We start from the raw sequence: 14,149 nt of genomic DNA on the forward strand, positions 1-14,149 counted from the left end.
GGAATCCAGGTTGTGAAAAATACAGTGATACAGGTGTATCGGGGTGTGATGCTCAGCGGTCCATGAGCTTACTCTCTTTTCTTTCTGTTAATTGGATGGGAATTATGAAGGGGTCCTGTCTATTGTGAACTTTGCTTCCTTGGGATATTAAATAGGATTCGTATTTTTAGTTGGAGAGAAACCAGGAGTTGCAGCCTTTGCTCCTTTTAGTACAGGTTTTTATCATTTTTTCATGTTCAGAACAATTTGTTCTGCTTCTAGGTATACTGAAAATAACAGACTCTACAGCAACACAGCATGAACTGATACCTTCCTTCTCCACTCCCCACCCCAACACCCCCCAAAAAAAAACAACTAGACTTTGCTCATAATATGAGGTTAATTCATGTAAACCATTTGCTTTTCCATAAGAAAGATAAAACAGAAAAGAGCAGTGTTACGAATACATAGAATACAGATAAGCATCAGAAGCTTTTTATTTGATCAATAATGAGCTTAGTTTTTATAGAGCATTATTTAAAGTACCTGTGTGAAAGTAGGATTATTAAAATGTAAATATCAGTAGATTAAAACGTAGAGCTGAATTGGCAAAGTAGGTCAGATCAGACGTGGCACAGCCTCCGGGGTCAGTAACGAACATGAATCGTCAACAAAGCATATGAAGATTCATCCACCATCACACACGTGGACCTTGATCAGCAAAGTGTGCAGAAGCTCAGCAGCTGTAAGGTAGAGTTTGCTACAAGAAATCAGGAAAGGATGCATCTGTATTCATAAAATATTAAGGGGAAAAAAACCCACAGTGAGCTCAAATGTGCCATTGCCCTTCCCACGGTGCTGCTTCCAGTCACCTGTCAATTATTGGGCTGTGAAGCAGCATCAGTAAGAAAATCACCCGATACCTGCAGCTGTAAAAAACCATGCGCTCAAATGAAGCTCTCTGCAATGCTTGGGCAGCAAAATATGCAACGTGGTTATTAGTAATTATGTAACTCTTTCACCTAATACATGAAAAATGAGCAGTAAAGTATGCAGCTTGATCTGTTAAATGCAGACACGTTTTACGGAGCTAGTGGCTTGTGTGTCTGGGATGAATTTTGACTTATGCAATAGTAACATCTCTTTAACCACGAGCAGTTCCAAATTTTATCTCAATCCTGTTAACATCACAACTTCTTGATGGGGGTTGTCTTGTTGGAAGTGACTTTGGTAAAACAACAGAGAATTTATTTTACTAGTATTATATATTCTTTGCTGAAAATGTGTCTTTCAGGCTGCTGATGCTTTCTTGGCCCTTTTTGTCCTGGGTGTCTCCTTGGGTACCAGAAGCTGGGATGTAAAGCATCCCAAAGCAACCCTTGTGCCGTGCACATGGCAGAGCTGGGCAGCCTGGAAATTCACTGTGCTTTGTGATCTCAGTGTTGTCTCCTCAGCATCTCTGCAGCTCCCTGCATCCCACTGACTGAATTTCTGCACCAGGAAAAACATCTTAACAGAGCAACGAATCAAAAGATAAAATGCAATCAAGAGGCTGGCTCTCACACATGAAGAAATACTTATGAGAGCAGTAACTTCCTATTTGCTTCTCGCTGAAAAGGTTACATAAAACCCACCTTAGTTAAAAGTCCAGTGAATGTAACACATTGGAGGTTTTTTTGTAGGCATTTGACATTTTAAAGATAGAGGAGATAAATACCATTACTGAGAAGCTGTAGCAAAGGAAAAATATTCTAACCTTGGAATAAAAGTTCATTTTTATCTCCGTGTGAAGTGGATCAAGGACTGTTTGCATTAAGTTCTTTTTTCCCTCTTTATCTTTCTAAAAGCATTTGATATTACTCAAATTGTTAGATAGCAATTATAGATTCCCAAATTGTAGAAGATGTTTTACATCGTAAAGTACATGAGATTTCTGTTCCAAAGAGATGTTTGTTTATATCTGTGTAGAAGTAAATTGGTTTATGCTACTAAATTAACTTTGTTCTGGGTCAGGTTTTCACTTGCAGAAGCAATTACTGCTACTCCCTTTGGGGGGAGAGTCTCTCCTAGTTTCAGCTGGCCAAACCATTGCTGTCATCTACCCCTGGCTGGGGATAACGTGCACCACTCCGCTTACCTGAGTCCAGTTTTGAGCTGGAGCATGTATTATTTTTTTTAATAAATAGATAATCTTGATTTCAGGCAAGAGAAAATTTCAGGAGGTATTTACATGGGGAGGGGAAACTCAGCAACTGACTCCAGGGAGTATTTTTAGTGTAATCAGAAGTTTAAGATTAGTATTTTAGGTCTTTTTCTTTTTCCATGTGCCATTATGCTTCTAAGAACTTTCCAACGTATGCCAGGCATGTGTCATGACGTGTATGCTGCAATGCACACTGCACAGGGCTGTGAGACTTTGTCTGTGGTGTAAAGAAGAACCTACTTTTTTTTCAGCAGAAACTGCCCTTGGATAACTGGCAAATGGGTGGTTGTTCCCAAGTGATACCACAGGCTGTTTACAATGTAGGATTACTATTGTTATCATTTCTGAAAAGTTTAAATAGGATTATTGTAGGATTTGCGTACATTGTATATAACTGTGCCTTAGTAGAATTTGTGTATGTTGTGTATGAATAATGGCTTTTTTATGAAGCAGAACAGTATGTCGCATTTTTAATCTTGTCATTAATAACCGACACTATCATTTGTAATTTTTTTGATCTAGAAGAGTGGTCTTTTCTAAATTATGTTCTCTTCTTTTAGGATTTTCTGATGGAAACATTCATCATGTTCAAGAATCTCATTGGGAAGAACGTCTATCCCTTTGACTGGGTTATAATGAACATGATGCAGAATAAGTAAGTCTAGAGCAAAAAGCACCGTAGCTTTCTGAGATGGCTGTTTCATGTTTGATCTGAAACAACAGTGTTGCTTGGAAACAGTAAAACACAATGCGGCAGCTAGAGTGGGGAGTGCTTTTTGTTGGGTTTTTTTCTTTCTTTCTGTAATGCAAATAATTATTTAAAAATCGGTGTTGGAGATTGCAGGGCAGTGTTTTAGTGGCCTGTTTTGGGGCTCTTGGAGTCCACCACAATTTAAGGGTGGCACCATTCTGACAACTAAAAATGTGGAACAAACTGCAGTTGCAGTAGGAATCTTTACATATCTTGTAATAATTAAATTTATTCCTTTGGGCATGAATGATATGTTTTGCATATGACCTCAAAACCAGCGGTTATCGTATGCTGATGTGGAATTGTATGTGCTGCAATATTTTCAGTGGTACTAACAGGAAAGAATTGAAAAGGCATTTTAAACCCAGGTTCCATCAGCCTGATAATGAAGAGACAGGCTGCAAATGTTTCTAATCCACTTTTTTTATTTTGCTCAATAATTGCAGCTTTGTCATTATTTAGCATTCCTTTGTGGAATATTTTATGTTTGTGACATTTATTAGGTATGTCAGATGCTTTTATGTGTACTGTGATGAAAGTATAAGGAAAAACCATTATATTTACTAGTTGCCTGGAGAAATCTCTTCTGTGCTTACTGGTAGCTACCGTGGCTATAAAGTTGTCAGTGTTTACTTACATAAAATCCTGAAACACAGTTCCTACTCTCATTATAAAACTGTACCATAACTTTAATCTTGGCTTCTGAAGTCTCCTTAACCGCCTAATAAAATCCATTCTTAATAAATAGGAGTTAGGAGGTCCAGCCATCTTTTGAGTTATACCCATTGGGTATGGATGCACGCTTCTGCACGGCTGCAGCTTGCAAAGCACCTGCTGTTGTAAATGAAGAGCCCTTTGAGATTAGCTGATGAGGAAGATCTAAAGCCCCTTGGGTTTCTATTTTTTTCTTCTTCTTCTTCTTTTTTTTTTTTTTTTTTTTTTTTTTTTTTAATTTTAAAGTGGTTTTGCTTCAAGAACTCCCAACTGTCTCCAGAGTCGTGTTGCAGGTGCTTTGGAAACCCTCACAGCGTAAGTTACCTGGCATCCTTTTGAACAGCAGAACACCTCTCTGCCTTGCTGAATTTTTTAAGGGATTGAAATATGATTGGGAAGGTCTGTGTTTGGACGTGATGAATGCCAGTTAACTGACGGCAGGTAGAGTGGTGTGAACAATGTTGTGGTGACTCTTGCCCCAGATGTAAAGAAGACGAGTATTCCTCGCGTTATCTTCACCTTCTTGCCAAATGACCTCTCAGTGTTCATTTGAGGGGGGATTTGACCTCAATGCTCTTTTCTAAGCTGTGGAATTATGGTCACAGAAATGAAGGAGCGAAAATATAGAAAAAGCCTTTTCCTCCCCACCGATCTTGCTTCAAAGCACAAAGGGATCCTTACCAGGCAGTTCCTCACACTGAAAATTTGGAGCAATACAAAGCGTGACGCAGAGGTCCGCAGTTAGGGTAGGGGCTTTGATTTTCTGTTCCTTTAAAAATAGTCTTTTTTTTCTTTTTTAGTCCTTTTTCACATGCTGAACATTAAGTCCTGAAGAAGCAGAAACGCGATGTGTTGTTAAGATCTTTGATTCTTACTGAATAACCTCAGAACCCACAGAATATCTGAGTAGTATTTAAAGTTAAAAACAAAAATGGTTTTCAGGTCTTTCTGGTGTTGATGAATATCCACAGAAGTGCTAAAGGGGGTTGTTCATCTCTAATTTACAAGTTTATTTTCATTACACCAGCTCGTTTGTAAATGCTGCTGAATTGATTTGACTGCTTTCATTTTTCCTGCTGAAGTTAATGTGGTTTCCAAAAACAGAAAGCTGCATTGTAAAATACCTTTTTGTCCATCTGGTCCATTTATTTTCACTCCTATAAAGTTTTATTGAAGAAAACTAGGAAAAATATAAGAACAAATTATGTCTTTTAAAGCTACCACATCCTCGCAGTAGAAGTAACTCTGAGGATGCCATTTTGTGTCACTCTTGAAAGCACTTCTTTCTGCAGATCGAGTATTTCTGTGCATGAGCCAAATTAAGTGAGCTAATTTTTGACTATATCCAGAATTTTGTGAGTTCATTTGTTTCCCTGCCTGAAATATAACTGGTAGTGTGAAACAAAGAGAAACAAGAAAAACAAGCAAAAACAAAAAAAAACAACCAACCAAACAAACAAACAAAAAAACCCAACCCACAACAAAACGCAAAAAACCAACTAGCTGGAAGTTAGACCTCTAAACCCCTTTGATGCATGGCGGCAAGACCAGTCCCTCAGGAGAAATATTTTCACCTTGATGGCAGAGACAGCTCAGGCAGCTCCTCTCCATGCAGTGCTTTGCTTCTGTGTCGTTAACAGTGGATTAAAATATTCAGATTGAGATAGTCAAAGCTACAGGGGAAAAGGGGAAATGGAGAAACATGTGTGAACGACTGTATTACAGGGGAATATTTGCAAATATGTGTTAACGTTTAGTACTACACTTCCTGTGGCAACAGGCCAAGGGGCAATGGCCTTAAGCTGAGAGAGGGGAGATGCAGATGAGCTGTGAGGCAGAAATTGTTCCCCGTGAGGGCGGCGAGGCGCTGGCCCAGGCTGCCCAGAGCAGCTGTGGGTGCCCCATCCCTGGCAGTGCTCAAGGCCAGGCTGGATGGGGCTGGGAGCAGCCTGGGCTGGGGGGAGGGGGCCCTGCCCGGGGCACGGGGTGGGACTGGGTGGGCTTCGAGGTCCCTTCCAGCCCAAACCATTCTACAGTTCTTTGAGCTTTACTAGTCCAATTCCTACATACATAAATATCTACACTCTCATTAACGGTCACGGAAGTTGCTGTCATTCTGTGTACTCTGCATGCTCGTTTTTGGTACAGTGCAGCAAAATGTCAGGGTACTATCTTTTTTCTATCTCCGCAGTATACTGTGCCATACTCGGGATTACTTCCATGCTCAGCATGCCTTTGTTTCAGTAGCACAGATAGTCACACTATGTTACCACCTCTTGTGCAGAAATGAACACAAAAATCTTCATATCTAATGATATAATTGTTACTTTTTTTTTCTTAGATGTGCCACTTAATACTCTGTTTACTGACTTGTCTAATTTAATTAAAAACAGGGTCTGTTGTTTTGGCAAAGCAGTTTGTTAATTAAGAGTCCGAGGTTGTGAATGTCAGCGATTTTTTGGAATCCCTTGGTTTGTCACCAGTATGTTCCAGGCGCGTTGGTTTGCTGGTTGCTGATCAGACGTGGGTAGTCACAGCGTAGGTTCGTCAGGTGCCGTGCAACGTACGTTGTCAGAGGGAGTAAAAGAAAAGAATATTCAAACTGATGCTATGGCTTTTCCCTTCACTGTCAACATTTGGTCCAAATCAGCTGCTGTTTTACAGTAAACAACAATATCCAAGCAACAGAGATGGAAAAAATCATTGATGACGGAGTAAGAGAGATGAATAATAGACCGTAGTGCGTACGTTTGAAACAGCTGCTTCTAGAAGAGCAAGAGGCTGTGCTGAAACCAAAAAGCATGATGCCTAGAAGGCCAGTACGTGCCAGCACAGTACTTTTAAGGGTGGTTGATTGAAAAGAATATCCAAATAGTATTTAATATTTAAGTCTTTATCCATACATAATCTCAAAATGGCCATTGCTTTGGGGTAAATCTAAAGAAGAGAGAAGACAGAAGGGCAGAAATCCTCTTTGGATGCATCGAATTTCCAGCAGAGCTGATGGGAATAGCCTTTGCATGGCCGCGTGGAATCGCGTGAGACGTGTTGGTCACAAACGGTAGCGGGATGCGTTCGGGTCCGCGGCGGGGGGAAATCCTCTGGCAGCGAGCACCACGGTGGGTTGCTGGCTCCTTGTGGAGGCTCCTGCAGCAGAGGTATTTAAAAGCAGTTTGATGAACATCCGTTAAGATGCCAGTTCTAATTTAGGGAAAAGGGAAAGAGACTAAATGGTCTTTAGTGAGCGGTCTTGAGCCCGCTGTTGGGCTCAGAGACTTGAGGCTGTGCCTGATGGTGGGTGCTGGGCTGGGACTTGGAGGTGACCTTCGTGACGGCTGGTGGCAGCATGTGTGTAGGCTCTGCAGGATCAGGTTGGCGAAGGCTGGTGCTGTGCTTTGCCAGAGCCGTGCTGTGTGCCCGGCCACCCCGGGGTCCCTGGAGGCGCTCCGCTGCCTTTTGCTGCTTCACCCCCTGCCTGCGCGGTGCTTCGGTGGGGATCGCTCACCCAGTGCTGTTTGTTCCATGTTGGACTACATCAGAATTATGTCTCGTTTAAATTTAGGTAGTTTGTCGTCAGTTCAGTTTTGTTTTTCAATGGGAATTTTTTAACCCAGTAAACTCCAGCCAAGGGGTTACTACATGTATTCATTGTCACGGTGCCTAGAAATGGGGGTGAGCTATTAGAACTTCAAAAGAAAATGCTACTTGGAATTTTAAACATTGCTGTTGGAAACTGCTAATAATTCTGTTTAAGATACTTGGACACCTTTAAAGTACATCTGTTGTAGGGCTTATATGTGTTCATGTTTTCAGGAAGAGTTATTCCTGTGAAGGTAAAGGCATAATATCACTGGATTAAAAGGAAGTGGTTTTATCAGCTGAGTTGGCAGCTACTGCAACAGCCACTTTGTAGCAATCTGCCAGATGCTTGATAACGAAATTTAGGCCTGATCTTCAGCCACCGTGGTATTTCTGTCACGCAGGTCTCTGTGATAAACTCCGATAGCTGTATTTAATAGTTGCAAGAAGTCAGGAGGTTTCGCTGTGTTTCAGGATAGGGATGGGGAGCGCTTTGCAGGCAGATTTGTTATTCTAGACATCTCCTGCGGGAAAACACACTCAAGGTGTTAACTGTAAAAGTATTTTTTTTTAAAAAAAAAGTTTTCTTTAAAAAAGGCATGGATTTTGCATTGTTTACATTTTTGCCTTCTAAATCATGTTTAGAAATGATTCAGAAATGTTTTAGAAGTTGTTTTGAACTTTTGTCATAAGCTGACAAGCTAAACTTAGGTTCCTCTTAAACACATTAGCTCAGAACATGAAAACAGTTCCTCTACATTTTTGCAAATGAAAATAATTTAGTCTTTGGTCTTATTTTTGGCATTTGAGACAATCAGTTCTGTTGGTAGACCTTATGATATATTAATTTGTAGCTACCACTTTCATCTGCAGCTGTTCTAATGGAAGCTGAGTTGCCTATGAAAAATGAATTTGATGTTTTCTGTTCTATTTATGTGTGTCTAATGTCCATATTTACATAAAATACCTGGTTATTTTGCCTTTTGAAGTCAGAGAAAAAGGGATGAGATTCTTCTCAGTGAAGAATGGGTTTTCTTGTGCCTACGTAGTTTTTTCCAGAGGAAATATATCTTGCATTGCAAAGGGAATCTGGTAGGTGTTACCTGCTCGCCACTAGTGGTGCATTGGCTGTGCAGGTGGGTGGAGGTGTGTTTCCTCCTGAAAACCCAGTCATCCTGGTTTAACCCTGGCTGGCAACTAGGCAGCACGCAGCTGCTCACCCACTGCCCCCAGCAGGGTGGGGGAAGAGAACTGGAAGGGGGAAAAGTGAGAAAACTCATGGGCTGAGGTAAGAACAGTTCAATAATTGAAATACAATATGACGATGATAGTAATAATAATAATAAATTGTAGTGACAAGGAAAATTGTTAACAAAGAGCAAGAAATAAAATCCAAGACAGACAAGCGATGCAAATGGAAGCAAATGCTCACCACAACCTGACTGATGCCCACCCAGTCCCCGAGCAGCCGCCAGCTCCCCCCTGCTGTTATTGCTCAGCATGATGCCGTATGGTCTGGAACATCCCTGGGGTCAGTCGGGGTCAGCTCCCCCGGCTGTGCCCCCCCAGCTCCCCGTGCCCCCCAGCCTGCTGCCTGTGGGTGGGGGAGGAGCAGGAACGGCCTCGACTCCGTGTAGACACCGCTCAGACATCCCTGTGTTATCAACATTTCCAGCACAAATCCAAAATATAGCCCGTACTAGTGGCTATGAAGAAAATTAACTATGCCCCAGCCAAAGCCAGCACACCAGTCCAGAATCTTAATGAATTTGCTCTGTGAAACACAAACAGCAAAAAAAAATCTTGCAAAGAGGAGGAAAAAGAATCAGTGAGATACATCTGGTAAACATGTACCCTTTCACTGTTGCTGGAGTGTTTATTTTTGGAGCTTCCAGGGAAATGTAGGCTGTTCTGCACCATGGTTGTCATAGCAGTACCTGTCAGATCTATACTGTGCTTTCAGAATTAACTTCAGCTATGTATGTGACTATCCATCAATAGTCTGCAAACACTGGAGCGGTTATGAACTGAAGCAAGTTTTGCGTAACTGTGAACCTTAAAATGTAGTACAGGCTTCAGTTGCCTGAGAGTTATTCTTACTGACAAGTAACCCAAAGCCAAAATAAAATTGGCTTTTAGATTATTGAAGTTATGCTTAATTGCAATATTCTGCTATGCTTTATACAGGCATATAGAAAAAAAAAACCACCACCCTCTGATGTTTTTAATAAATGTATGAAAATAGACTCTTTGCACTTACATAATTGACCAGTCAAGTTGCATCTGTCAAATTAGGTGCAAGTGCAAAAGCTTTTATTTAAAATCCATCCCAAGCTACTGATGGATAGACACGTGGTTTTCAAAACAGGGGAATATTGCCTGGAAGGATGACAAAGATTTGGGATAGAAAACCACAGAAAATGCAGGGACACAACATGGTTTTACAGACTATCAAGTAAAACCAGGCATGTGGGGTCAGGGGAGGAAGCACAAAAAACTTTGAAATCGTTGCTTCGTTTTCCCACACCCCTGCATCGGTACTGTCTTCGAGCCTGCATTAATGCCATGTTCAAAGAGATGATTAGTAGATGGGACTTGAAAGCTTGCACTTATAACTGGGGCACTGATCATTAAAATATTTACTCAATGTGTGTTGTTATGGAATATGGTAACTGTTTTACATTTCCGAATAGGATATTGTGATGACAAAAGTGTTTGAAATGCGATTATACTTTAGGAGGAGAGGGGATATGTTGTTTCAAGAAGAGTCTGAACAGTAGGAAAAGCTTTGATTAGAAGGAATCGGTGCCGTATTTCCTGCCTATTAATACCTTACTTATTTAAAAAGTTTAAGGGTGCAGTCATGCAACTTGCACATTCAACAAAATAATTTCATTCAGGCTGGAAAGAAAAACTTCAAATGGGAGCAACTTTGTTCTTCTTTAGTGCCAAATATTTCTCTGTATAGAAGAACCTCCCATTATTTACTGTGTATAAATAGAGGATAATTTTTTTTAAAGCATGTAACTTTCTTAGCAACCAGTTTTCAAAATTAACTCATGTGCCCAGCAGTTTGGTCTTCATCTGTAAAGATTGGTGAATGCTTGTTGATAAATTACATGATACAACTTCTGTACGTGGAGGGATTTTTTTTTTGCATAATGTCCTGACCTTTTCAGTAAAGACCTTGCAGGATTCTTGGTTTAGTATTGTACCTGTCAAACTAACTGGACCTGGGAGTAAAATGAATGTACTTGACTATGCTTAAAATAACACGGGGGGGGGGGGGGGTGGGGGTGGGGGGTGTTATTACTCAAAAGATTCCCTGAAGGAATACGCTTCAGCGGATGCTCTTTTCCCTTGATGTTTCCGTAGCAGGAGGAAAGGAAACATCCCCCATAGCAGGTTATTTTAGCCCAGCCTTTAGGAGCTGGAAGTGTTGTGCCAGGTATAGGTGGTATATTGATAACGGTACTGGCGTGAGAAGTGATGAACAGTTGGGGTTTTGGCAGTCCCCTTGAGTTAACAATCTGGTTTTCCTCTTTCTTTCTGACACCTGTGATCGCTTGTGCTAAGGAAGCTGAGTCGCAGCCTTTGCGCTGGTGGAGGTGCCGATGCTGGGGATGTATGGGTGAGGTGCCGCAGCCCCCCAAAAATACCTGCTGATCGGCATACTCCCTCGGTCTGTTTATATCATGGTGAATCTCTTCTGGGGTCTAGATGTGGAATAATGATTTCCAGCATTAACATAGTTACCATTTTGATCATTAGAGTCTAAATTATGGGTTTCACATGTTTGGAGGCGTGTTTGGTTTTTGAATGGATGTCCTGCAGCGAGGAAGGTGGCCTTGGGCTGGGTGACTGTGTCAAACATCCGCTGTGACTCTGCTTGTTCTGTCTTTTATTGTTATGCTTCCCTTGACAAACCTATTTTTCTGTCCCTAAAGCAGGGATGGGATTCGCTCTCCTCCTGGGAATGCAGCTTTCTGTACCATGCCATCTGTATAAAATCAGGTGAAGGCTGTTGCAGCTGTATTTCATCCTAAAGCACGGGGGAGATGGTGCGTTTAAATCTGCTGGGGAAGGAATGATCCTTATTCAGTACTCGCTTCAAAAATGCCACCACGGAGCATTAGACTAATAAGCACATGTTCATTGCTCAGTAGTAGTTAATGTCTTCTCAAAATATTTCTGATGTATTCTGAGACACTTCAACCTTTTATTTGCCGCAAGACAATTACAGTGACTTTAAAGAAAAGAATTGTGTGTTAGGGAACATCTTTTCCTGAACTAGAAACACATAGGGATAAAATGATCCCAACTGCTGGTGTTCTCGAGTTCAAGTTTTATATACGAAGCTGAAAACAAATGAACTAAGGTTTTTTAGAGGTTTGGTGGTTGGTTTTTTTTTCCCCTTCTATTACAATGCCTTGCTAATTTTGGCTCCTTGCAAAGTTTTAAGTAGCAAGGCAGCCCTAAGGTTTAGACTTGGCGATATTCCTGTTCATTAACTTGTTGTCCTCTGAGTGGTGGCAGATTTAATCCCTTCAAGACATTTTGAATGCTACGTGTATCTTACAAAGCTTGAGAACTGTGAAGAAATGTGTGAATTTAGAATAATACTTCGTCCAACAGACTTCCCACGGTACTGCTGTGGGTTTTGTGTACAGGGTATTTCCTGGGGCTTCACTAGTAGGGGTAGCTTGTAAACCGAGAGCTTGTCCTGCTGGTCATCTTTCTTGATACATTTTACCAACTCTTAAATATGTGCTCAACAAACAGGTAATGAGCAATTTAGAGGCATCTCGCAGTCTGTCGTTTTCAGAAATGGCTCAGTAATGTGATACTTTAAAAAAAAAAATAATAGGGCATACGAGCTCTGTGCAGCCCAGCAAAGGTGGCAGCTTGGCTCAATGGTGGCAATAAGCAAAAGCAAGATAACATTGCAAATAGCTTTGTCTCCCTCGGTTTCTGGAATCATCACCCACAGTATGCTATGGCTGTCTGGTTTCTTTTGTTTTTAACAAGATACTAATAAAGCCAACTCACTATTTTGGATACTTGCACTTTCTTCCCCCCCACCCCCACCCCACCCCCCCCAGCTTGCATATGCACAGTGTTAAGAACTCCTGGGTTTAATATATTGTTTTGAAAGAAAGCTACAAGAGATCATTAGGCAATGTGTCATGATAATTCTCTGCTAAGAGTCTAATTGAGATCTGAAGATGCATTGCCAAATGAATTTCAGATGGAAAAGAATGATTCAGATATTATTTTCCCTCCTAGAACCTAAACCTGGGTTGACATTAAAATACTTCGTGATGTTTGTACTCATGAGCATTTTATACCAATATTTTTTTTACAAGGGCCTGCAGTGACAGGGCAAGGGGGAATGGCCTTAAGCTGGGAGAGGGGAGATGCAGATGAGCTGTGAGGCAGAAATTGTTCCCCGTGAGGGCGGCGAGGCGCTGGCCCAGGCTGCCCAGAGCAGCTGTGGGTGCCCCATCCCTGGCAGTGCTCAAGGCCAGGCTGGATGGGGCTGGGAGCAGCCTGGGCTGGGGGGAGGGGGCCCTGCACACGGCAGGGGAGTTGGTTATGTTTCTGTGAATATATTTATGTTTGTTTTTTGGGGGTTTTTTTTGGTGATCAAATAGTGCAGTTCAAGCATAATTCAATGTATTCTGCACTGAACAGTGGATAGTACTATGTTGTTACATATCTTTATTTGTCTGGTGGCTCCTTTAATTCTTTCAGAGGTAGCAGAAACCCTTAGCAGATTACATTTATTCAGGTAGGTCCTGTGGAAGTTTCTTTAATTTAAAACTTTCTGATTCTAAATTTTCTAATTATAATGGAAAAAGCCCTAACTGTAATTTCAAATTTTCAATTGTATCTTATAATTCAAATGTTCCTTTTCTCCTTTGCTGTCTGAATTCACTCAAAAGACCCTCGTGTGTAGATATTAAAAGTTTAGCTGTATATGAGGTTGAGGGAGGTCAGTTCACAAACATTTGAGTTCACATTATTGTACCAGTGTGGGTGTTTGGGATGAAGCTGTATACGAATATTTGCTTTCTCATTTCATGAAGCCTTTGGGACCACATGCCTTACAGCTTTATTCTGCTTTGCCTGGCTCTTCACATTCAGTTTTGGTGCCAGATCAGTCTCTCCCCCTACAGCACCAAATTTTGTGGGACTGCCTGGAGGAGTGATTGCTCTCTAGGTTCCCACAGGAAAAAAATTAATATTAGTTGTTAATGTGACAAAAACCAATACTGAGAAAATGGTGGTGGTGTCCTTTGGTGGTGGGAGTCCAAAAACCATTTCAGAGCATCCCAGTTCCCGTGGGGCTGAGGCAGGGTGGGCCAGGGCTGGCAGAGGATCGCTTCTGCAGGAGCATGCTGCTCTGATGGGAGCAGGGTTCAAGCTAGATGGTGTCGAGTCCTCTCCTCCCAAGTCATTATGCTGGCTGTCAGCCAGAAAGAGTGGAGCCCTTCCCTGCACGTGCCGTCCTTGCACTCCTTTGGGGCAGGAGGACCACATACCCTGCTGCAGTCCCCCCCCGAGACCTCCCTGCGCTGTGCCGTGGCGTGAGACAGCTCGTGGTCCCCTCTTTAAATACAGCTTTAAATCATCGTACTTGTTGGTAGTTGGGGAAAAGGGGACAACCTTGTCACATGGCAGAGGGCCTCGTGATGTGCGCAGCATATGTGCAAGGACACTGAAACCCACCTGAATTTGCTCTCCTGGTTGGTAATTGAAATTCTGGTGCCCTGACAGGCAGCCTGTGCTCTGGGGCAGCTGCCCGGATCAATCCGTTCTGCGTATTTAAGCAATGGCATGAAGTGCTGTCTCCATCTCATACCCAAATATGAAACTGTGCCTTTTTTCACTGGTTTTGGCAAAAAATGTATGGCATGAAC

At 41.8% G+C, this 14,149-nt stretch overlaps 1 protein-coding gene across 2 annotated transcripts in view; it reads left to right on the top strand.

The window, feature by feature from the left end:
* DOCK1 (dedicator of cytokinesis 1) overlaps nt 1–14,149 on the top strand; it is a 319,193-nt gene that overhangs the window by 183,794 nt on the left and 121,250 nt on the right. For both annotated transcript variants that reach the window (XM_055719977.1, XM_055719978.1), the window contains exon 29: nt 2,743–2,837. In XM_055719977.1, the coding sequence (XP_055575952.1) occupies nt 2,743–2,837 (95 nt within the window). The remainder of the gene's footprint in view (nt 1–2,742; nt 2,838–14,149) is intronic.

This window comes from Falco cherrug, chromosome 9, assembly GCF_023634085.1.
Source record: "Falco cherrug isolate bFalChe1 chromosome 9, bFalChe1.pri, whole genome shotgun sequence".
In the NCBI taxonomy this organism is placed as follows: domain Eukaryota; kingdom Metazoa; phylum Chordata; class Aves; order Falconiformes; family Falconidae; genus Falco; species Falco cherrug.